We start from the raw sequence: 7748 nt of genomic DNA, 5'->3' as shown, positions 1-7748 counted from the left end.
GCCCGCGCCCGGGACCCAGAGCCCTGCCTGCCCCCCTCCCGCAGGTGCAGCCCCTGGTGCTGCTGCGCCGCCACCAGCACTTCGGGGAGTGGCACAGCCGCTGGCTGGAGGACCACGTGACGGGCGAGGCGGCCGGGCTGGTGCAGGACTGGCTGATGGGCGAGGAGGACGAGGACATGGTGCCCTGCAAGACGCTGTGCGAGACCGCCACCGTGCACGGCCTGCCCGTCACCCGCTACCGCGTGCAGTACAGCCGCCGCCCCGCCTCGCCCTGAGCCCTGAGCGCGGCCTCCCCGCCCCTCAGCTCCCGGGCCGGGCTGCGGGAGGGCGGGGGCCGCGGCTTGGGCGCTGAGCCTTTGCCCAGCACCCGAGGGGTCACTGGGACCCAGCCGCTGTGCCTCGGGCTCGGTCACTGGGCGGGAAGCCCTGGGGGAACAGGCCGCCCGCAGCCTTGCCCCCAACGCACACGTTTATTTCTCTCGCACGTTGTGGGCGCAGCTCGAGCAGCAGCGGGGCCCCGGCCTCCTCGCCTCTGCCAGGCCAGGCCTGGGTCACTCGGTGTGTGAGGGGGCCCTGCCACTGCCACCCAGGGCCCAGGGTGACGGGGGTTGGGCCCTGTGCGCAGCCCCTTCCCCGCAGAGCCGTGCCAAACTGGGTGCCCGCGGCCCCCCAGGTCACCTCGGGCGCCCCTCCTGTGTGGGATGCGGGCGGGCGGGGACGCGGGCGATGCCGAGCCCCGCATGCTTCTCGGGAGCCTGTTCGTTCTGAGAATTTCTGTTCTGGCCTTGATCTCCCTTCGCAGCTGTTTTGAATGTAGTTTTCCTTTTCTATTTATTTGCACATTAAAGTTAAAAACTAAATATTAATGCAAAGCAGAAGCTCCAGGAGTCATTGCCTGGGAGAAAGCGGCCGCTTCTCAGCGCAAGAGCTATGCCCACGGCAGCCCGGGTCCCCTTCCCAGGGCGTCCCTGGCCCTGTGCCCCGCTGCCTCCAAGGCTGAGGAACTGCGTCTTCCAGAATGTTCCTCCCAGTCCTGCCTTCTGGAACATTCCTTCCCATTCTGCCTCTGAGAACGTTCCACCCCACTCTGACTTCCAGAATATTCCTCCGTCATGCCTTCCAGAATGTTCCTGTCCCTTTTGCCTTCTAGAACATTCCAGTTCTGTGGTCACAGGAGGAACTTCACCCTCTTCCCTCAAGTGCTGTGCATGGGGCGGTCTGGGCGGGCACAATGACACACATCACAGTCGCCACCCCACACTCTCCAGCTACCCCCGGTCCCCATTCGCCTCCCGGGCTGGCACGTGGGGCTGCTGTCGTCCCGGCTCCTGTCTCGGCTCCTGTCCCGGCCCGGCCTCTCCCAGCGGGACAGGCTGGGCCGGTGTCCGACTGGCCTGGCCCTCTCCTGGCGGACATGTCCTGCAGAGTCCCCGAGGAGGCAGTGCAAGTCTGGAGAGCGGCTCCCCTGCTGTCCCCAGCCCAGGGCGGGGCTGTGCGGCAGGAGCCACCAGCCAGGGGCAGCTGCGCCCGGACCAGCAGGGAGTGCCTGGGAACACGAGGGTCACCGTGCCATGGAAACATGGTCCTGGAGGCTGGCTCTGGCCACCTCAGTGTGAGCCCTGGCTTCCACCCCTTGCACCCGCAAAATAAAGATCTTAAGCCAGGGGTGGTGACATACCTTTGCAATCCCAGCCTTAGGAGGCTGAGGCAGGAGGATCACTGGAAGTTCAAGACCAGCCTGAATGACATGGCGAGACCCTGTCTCAAAAGGTGTGAGGCAGGTTTTCCAGAGCCCTTCGCAGGTGGCCTTGTCAGAGGGACCGTGCTAGTGACAGTAGTATGGGTTCAGTCAGGCCAGGATGGGGCGGGGTGGGCTTTGAGTCTACCCACAGAAGGCACGCGGCCCCTGCAGGCTCAGCGGCCACTGCGGCTCGGCCCAGCTGCCTTCCTGCATGTTCTACCTAGCACAAAGTCTCAACAAAATGCACATGTTATGGGATGTGCCTGTCAGCCCAGCACTGGGGAGGCTGAAACGGCAGGATCTCAAGTTCAAGTCCAGCCTGGGCAATTTAGCCAGGCCCTGTCTCAAAAGATACAGAGGGCTGGGGATGGGTGGAGCTCAGTATGGAGCCCCTGGGTTCCATCCCCAGGATGAGTTGTGAAATGCTCGTGATGTCCACCGCTTTAACCATCCCTAAGTGCACATTGTGGGATGAGCATGTTCTCACCATGTCGGCAGCGGGGGGAGGCAGGCTTCTGCAGGACGCTGACGCCCCAGCCCTGCTCAGCACCGGCATGCCCAGGGCGGGCCGGAGGGGCTGTGGCCAAGGCGCGCCCTCCCCTTGTCCCTAGAACGCCACGGCTCCAGCCCACATAAACATTGCCTCCAGGTCGCCGCCTCTGCGTGCGTCAGTTTCCTCCCTTTTTAAGGCCAATCCTTTGGCTTTCCTTTAAAAAAGGAAACAAGCAGTTGCCGTGGGAGGAAGCCATGAGGCTGGCGAGGGGACAGTGGCCTGGTCCCCCCGGAACCAGCTGTGCCCACCCACGGGGGTGACACCACAGTCCCCACGGGTGACCCGCACCCTTGCTCTGGAGTCTGTCCCCGGTGTCACGAAGCTGCCCTGGCAAGGGGCCAGGCGGCCTCCTGTGCGTGTTTCTGGCCCAATTCTGATCCCGAACCCTTGGGTCTTGAGGCGCAGCCCGTGATGGCCGATGCGCCCTGCTGGCGTCCCAAACTTTGGTGTCTGCAGGGCACCACTCCCACCCTGGGGTGGTGCCCCCGGCCCAGACCCCGGAGGGCCTGGGACAGTGCGGCCTCTTCCTGGCCGTCTCCCGCATGTAGCGGGAGTAGGGCTGGAGCAGGAAATGACCACTCGGGAACTCCGCCCTTAGTTTCTGTCACTGTCGGGGGCCCGGCCTGGCCACCTGCCCGGAAAGTCCCTGTGGTCACCCAGGGGAGGCCAGAGGTGCTGGAGAATCCGCTCTGCCCTGCCGGGCCTGAGGGACATCAGAGGGACATCGGGACTTGGCCACACGCCCTCCCACGGGCTCACTGGCTGGTGGGCCTCCCTGTGGCCTTGGGGACCAGGCCCCTGCCGCCACGTTATCTCTGCACACGCTCCGGAACCCAGGCCAGGGTGACGAGGCAGGAAGCCACGGCCACAGCGCGGCACGGAGGGCAGCATGCGGGGGGCCCTGCTGTGGCTGCCGGCGCTGGGGCTCAGCCTGGTGGGCAGCGCCCCAACCCCCAGCGTCTACGATGAGGACGACGGTGAGTGGCCCAGCCCTCGTGGGTGGGGGATGTCCGTGACAAGCTGGGGACTGTGCCTGAAAGGAGCGGGGTGCGGCACGGACCCCCGGGCCAACCTGCCGTCACTCTGACCCCCGGCATGGGCCTCATCCCTCCGTGTCACCAGCCAGCTCCGCGGCACCCACCCGGGCCGTGAGTGGGCAGGCGGTGACATCTCAGTGTGGTACCGCGGGGCAGGGTGGGGCAGACGGCTCTCCCGTCCCTGAGCTGTGCCCCTCTCCCCGCAGCAGGCACGCTGGGGCCCTGGGCCGGGCCTGAGGCGGTGAGGACCCCGCAGCAGGCAGCCCCACGCAGCTTCCCGGGCCAGGCCTGCGCCAATGACAGTGACGTGCTGGTGCTCACGCACAGCTCGCGGGCGCTGCTGCTGGGCTGGGTGCCCACGCGGCTGGTGCCCGCGCTGTACGTGCTGTCGCTGGCCATCGGGCTGCCGGCCAACGCGCTGGCGCTCTGGGTGCTGGCCACACGCAGCCCGCGGCTGCCGGCCACCGCACTGCTCATGAACCTGGCGGCTGCTGACCTGCTGCTGGGCCTGGCACTGCCACCGCGCCTCGCCTACCACCTGCGTGGCCAGCGCTGGCCTCTCGGGGAGGCAGCCTGCCGCGTGTCCACAGTTGCCCTCTACGGCCACATGCACGCCGCAGCGCTGCTGCTGGCTGCCGTCAGCCTGGACCGCTACCTGGCGCTGGTGCACCCGCTGCGTGCCCGGGCCCTCCGCGGACGCCGCCTGGCCGCTGGGCTCTGCGCGGGTGCCTGGCTGGTGGCCGCTGTGCTGGCCACGCCGCTGGCCCTACGGCAGCAGACCTTCCGCCTGGCGGACTCCGACCACCTGCTGTGTCACGACGCGCTGCCCCTGGCCACCCAGATGTCCTTCTGGCGGCCCGTGTTCATCTGCCTGGCGGTGCTCGGCTGCTTCCTGCCCCTGCTGCTCATGGCGCTGTGCCACGGAGCCACACTGTGCGCACTGGCGGCCGGCGGCCGGCGGCACGGCCACGCGCTGCGGCTCACGGCCCTCGTGCTGGCCTCGGCCGTGGCCTTCTTCACACCCAGCAACACGCTGCTGCTGCTGCACTACTGGGACCCGAGCCCGGGCGCCTGGGCAGACCTGTACGGCGCCTACGTGCCCAGCCTGGCGCTCAGCACCCTCAACAGCTGCGTGGACCCCTTCCTGTACTACTATGCGTCCCCCGAGTTCAGGGACAAGGTGCGGGCGCAGCTGTGTCGCTGGCCGTCCAGGGCCACCACCACCTCCCAGGGCTCCCGGGAAGTGGGTGACCCAGGCACCGGCACCCGCTCCTCCTCCCACCCCTGACGGCCCTCTGGGATGGCCAGGGGGCGGGGTGACCAGTCCTCCGGACCCACATCCTCCCAGGCCCTCAGGGTGGAGGTGGGGGCCGCCACTGTCCTCAGAGTAAGCTGGGCCCCAGACCCTGTGCCGTGCGTCCTCCGGGAGAGGGGCCCGGAGGCCACGGCACAGCGGAGGCTGGAGTGAGGCGGCCACACGCCCGCCACGAGCCCCGGGGAGCGCCCGGTCCGCGCACCGGGCGGGGCGCAGGCTCTCCGGCTTCGGCTGCCTGCTGCGGGTGGACAGCGTCTCCGTGGCTCTGAGCTCCTACTGTCCCTGGGACTCACCGCAGCCCTGGGAAGACGAGGGGCTTGTTGGCAGGTTCCAGACCCTCCCAGCCCAAGCTGACAGCCAGCCTCTGCCCGGCCCTGGAGCTGAGCAGAGGCCCCTCCTCTTCCTCCAGACAGTCTGCCAGGCTCGCCGCCCCTCTTCCCACCCGGAGCCCGCGCCTGTCCTTCTCCATGCGGGGGAGGTGCACAGCAAGGGACCCCTGGGACTGGGGACACCCAGGCTGGGCTCGCTAGAGTCGTCATGCTTGAATTAAAGGCGTGTGAGACACCGGGTCGTGTTCCACAGTGAGCGGGCGGCCGTGGGGCCGGGCAGGTGTGGCGGGAGCGGGAGGAGAAGCGGCGGCGAGGGGGAGGCAACAGGGAGGAGCCCCCTCCCGGAGGGACGCCTGGGAGCTGCGCGCAGGGTGGGGAGGCGGCCGGGAGGGGGCGACGGCCAAGATGTGGGGTCCGCGCCGCAGCCTCTCTCGGGCCACCATGCGGCCGGGGTCGCCAGGACCGGCCTGGGGGAGGCAGCGGGCGCGGTCGTCCTAGGGCCGGGACTGGGGGTGCTCCCGCAGGGCGGGCGGGGCCGTGGGGAGTGGCGCCTGCAGCCGCCGGGCCGGGAAGGCGTCGCGGGGACCCACAGTCAGTCCAGCCACGCCAGTGCCTCCAGTCCTCCCGCCCGCCGGCCTGGACCAGCGCTCCGCCAGCCCCGCCCCGCCGCCGGGCGCCACCCGCCCCGTGTTGAGACAGGCTCTTACTAAGCGGCCCAGGCTGGCCTTTAACGCGCGCCCCTTGTGTCTCAGCCTCCTGAGGAACTTGGACGACGCCGGCTCCTGGAAGACCTCGAGCTCTGGCGGAGAACGGGGCGCTTGGCTCAGGGTCCCGTGTGTCTGTCCCGGCCCACCTCGTGGGCACCGTCCCCACCCTGCTCAGCCTGGCAAATGACAGGGACCGCACTCCTACATGGCCGAGAAGCCCAAGAGACGGTGACCAAAAGCCCCGCCCCTCGGCATTCAACCTCGCCCCGGCTCAGCCCTACAGGCCCCACCCCGTCCTCACCTGCAGGGGTCGCTCAACCCCGCTCCCCACGGCGCACGCGAGGGCGGCACCTGACACAAATGGGGTGCAAACGCAGTGCTGGGACGTTTGTCCTGTAGGCCCGTCCAGGAGCCGCCCTGCCCCGCCCACCCCTCCGGGGGGCCCCAATCTGCTTCCTGTCCCGGCAGACTCCCGAGGCCCGGACACCTCACATTTGTGTGACCCGCACTGCGCGGCCTCGCACGCCTGGTGCTGTCACTCAGGCCCGCGGTTTCCCATTTTCCTGAGGTACCGAGCCCCCAGACTCCCTTTCTCTTCGCCCAGCTGACGCTAAGGCTTCTCCTTTGGGTGCTGCGCTGGGTTCAGAAACCTGGGCCTTGTTCGTGCCAGGCCAGCCTGTAAAATCCTGAGACAAGATCTAAAAAGCTGGCTATCCTGGGCTTGAACTTGTGACTCTCCTGCCTCAGCCTTGTGAGCAGTTTGGACTCAGGCTGTGGCATAGCGCTTACCTCTTCCAGTCTGCAGGAGGTGGCAGCTCTGTCCTGCCCGTCCCAGCAGGATGCTCCGCCTAGGCACGTGGATACCTGTGGCCTCGAGCTGCGGTGGGAGCTGCCCGCCCATGCTGTGGGGTGTGGACCCTTGGCCGGGCCCACTCTGGCTTGCGGCCCAGAACCCCTCATGCTGCACCCAGCCCACTGCAGCTTCACATGGACGGGGCTGGGTCCCAGGGGGCTCTGAGCTCACAGTGGGCAAATCCACTTGTGGCCACCAGGCAGTGGTGGCTTTTGGGAGGCTGGGGCAGGAGGGTCAAGTGTGCAAGCACAGCCTGGACAACCTAGTAACTTAGCTGGCTGAGCTCTGCCCAGCCCCGTCCTGAGCCAGGGCAGAGGGCACTCTCGCTGGGTGTGGGGCACGCACCTGCAGCGCTCGGGAGGCTGAGACAAGATCCAGTTCAAGGCCAGCCTGCGGTACACTCGTTAGACAGTGAGATGGTCTCAGAGACAATCGAAAGCCAGCTGGCCCCGGCGCTGGCCCGCAGGAAGCCCTTCTTCCTCACAACCAGCTCGTGCTGAGCCCCTGGATTTCCGGGCCTCTGCACGTGTGAGGCCACATATACTTGTTTTTAATAAACTAGTCTCAGACTTCCTGTCAGAACAACTGGACCTGGGCTGAGACAACGGCCACGGTCCTAGAACGCAGACGCGCACAGGGTGCCGGCCAGGTCTTGGGCAGTGCCACCGCAGCTGGGACCCAGGGCTGCTGGGCCGGGGGTTGAAGCACCCGTCCTGTGGACATCTCTAAAGCCAAAGTCATGGGAGGCTGGCTGGGGCTCAGGGAGACCCTTGCCGAGTGTGGCTGGGCAAGTAACTGTCGTGTTCCAGGCCGGTCGGGGAAGGTGGAGGGCGGGGTCCTGGGGACAGCTCTAGGCCTCAGGAGGAGCCTCGTCTTGCACAGAGCCCTGCCGCGGCCTTGGGAGCCGGGACAGAGCAGGCTGGCAGGGCCCCTGGCGAGGGGAGCAAAGGCTTCCACCCGCCTGTGGACTGAGGCACCCGCCTGGGGCTCGGCGCGGCAGCCCAGGGGTGGACGCGGGCGGATGGGACAGAAGGTAGGACGGAGCCGCGCCAGGAGACGGCTTTCCCAGGCCCTGCAGTACTCCGGGGGGGGGCGCTGGTCCGTGTCCCGGGCACCTGTCCCCGCAGCCGGCACCCCGCATGCCCCCCAGCGACGTGATGTCCCGGAAGTGCCACGCCCCCCTCCACACTGTCCCTCCAGGGAGAACAGAGGC

The 7748-nt window shown here is 67.9% G+C and overlaps 2 protein-coding genes across 3 annotated transcripts in view; both read left to right on the top strand.

Annotated features, from left to right (window-relative positions):
* The window catches only part of Sin3b (SIN3 transcription regulator family member B), a 17810-nt gene extending 16938 nt beyond the window's left edge, over positions 1 to 872 (top strand). The window contains exon 16 of the mRNA XM_013507309.1: positions 45 to 872. Coding sequence (XP_013362763.1) covers positions 45 to 275 — 231 coding nt within the window. The 3' untranslated portion in view covers positions 276 to 872. The remainder of the gene's footprint in view (positions 1 to 44) is intronic.
* Positions 873 to 2775: 1903 nt separating this feature from the next.
* Positions 2776 to 5207, top strand: F2rl3 (coagulation factor II (thrombin) receptor-like 3). Of its 2 annotated transcripts, none has more exons than XM_005409506.2 (2): positions 2776 to 3271; positions 3541 to 5207. In XM_005409506.2, the coding sequence occupies exons 1-2, from the start codon at positions 3184 to 3186 to the stop codon at positions 4617 to 4619; spliced, it is 1167 nt and encodes a 388-aa protein (XP_005409563.1). In that variant the 5' UTR covers positions 2776 to 3183; the 3' UTR covers positions 4620 to 5207. The 2 variants fall into 2 exon arrangements, with proteins under 2 accessions (XP_005409563.1, XP_005409562.1); XM_005409505.2 differs by having other exon boundaries at positions 3538 to 5207.
* Positions 5208 to 7748: the final 2541 nt, after the last annotated feature.

Source organism: Chinchilla lanigera, unplaced genomic scaffold (assembly GCF_000276665.1).
Source record: "Chinchilla lanigera isolate Chin_1 unplaced genomic scaffold, ChiLan1.0 scaffold00123, whole genome shotgun sequence".
Lineage (NCBI taxonomy): Eukaryota > Metazoa > Chordata > Mammalia > Rodentia > Chinchillidae > Chinchilla > Chinchilla lanigera.
The sequence above is the reverse complement of the archived record's forward strand: the minus strand, read 5'-3'. Positions and strand labels throughout refer to the sequence as shown.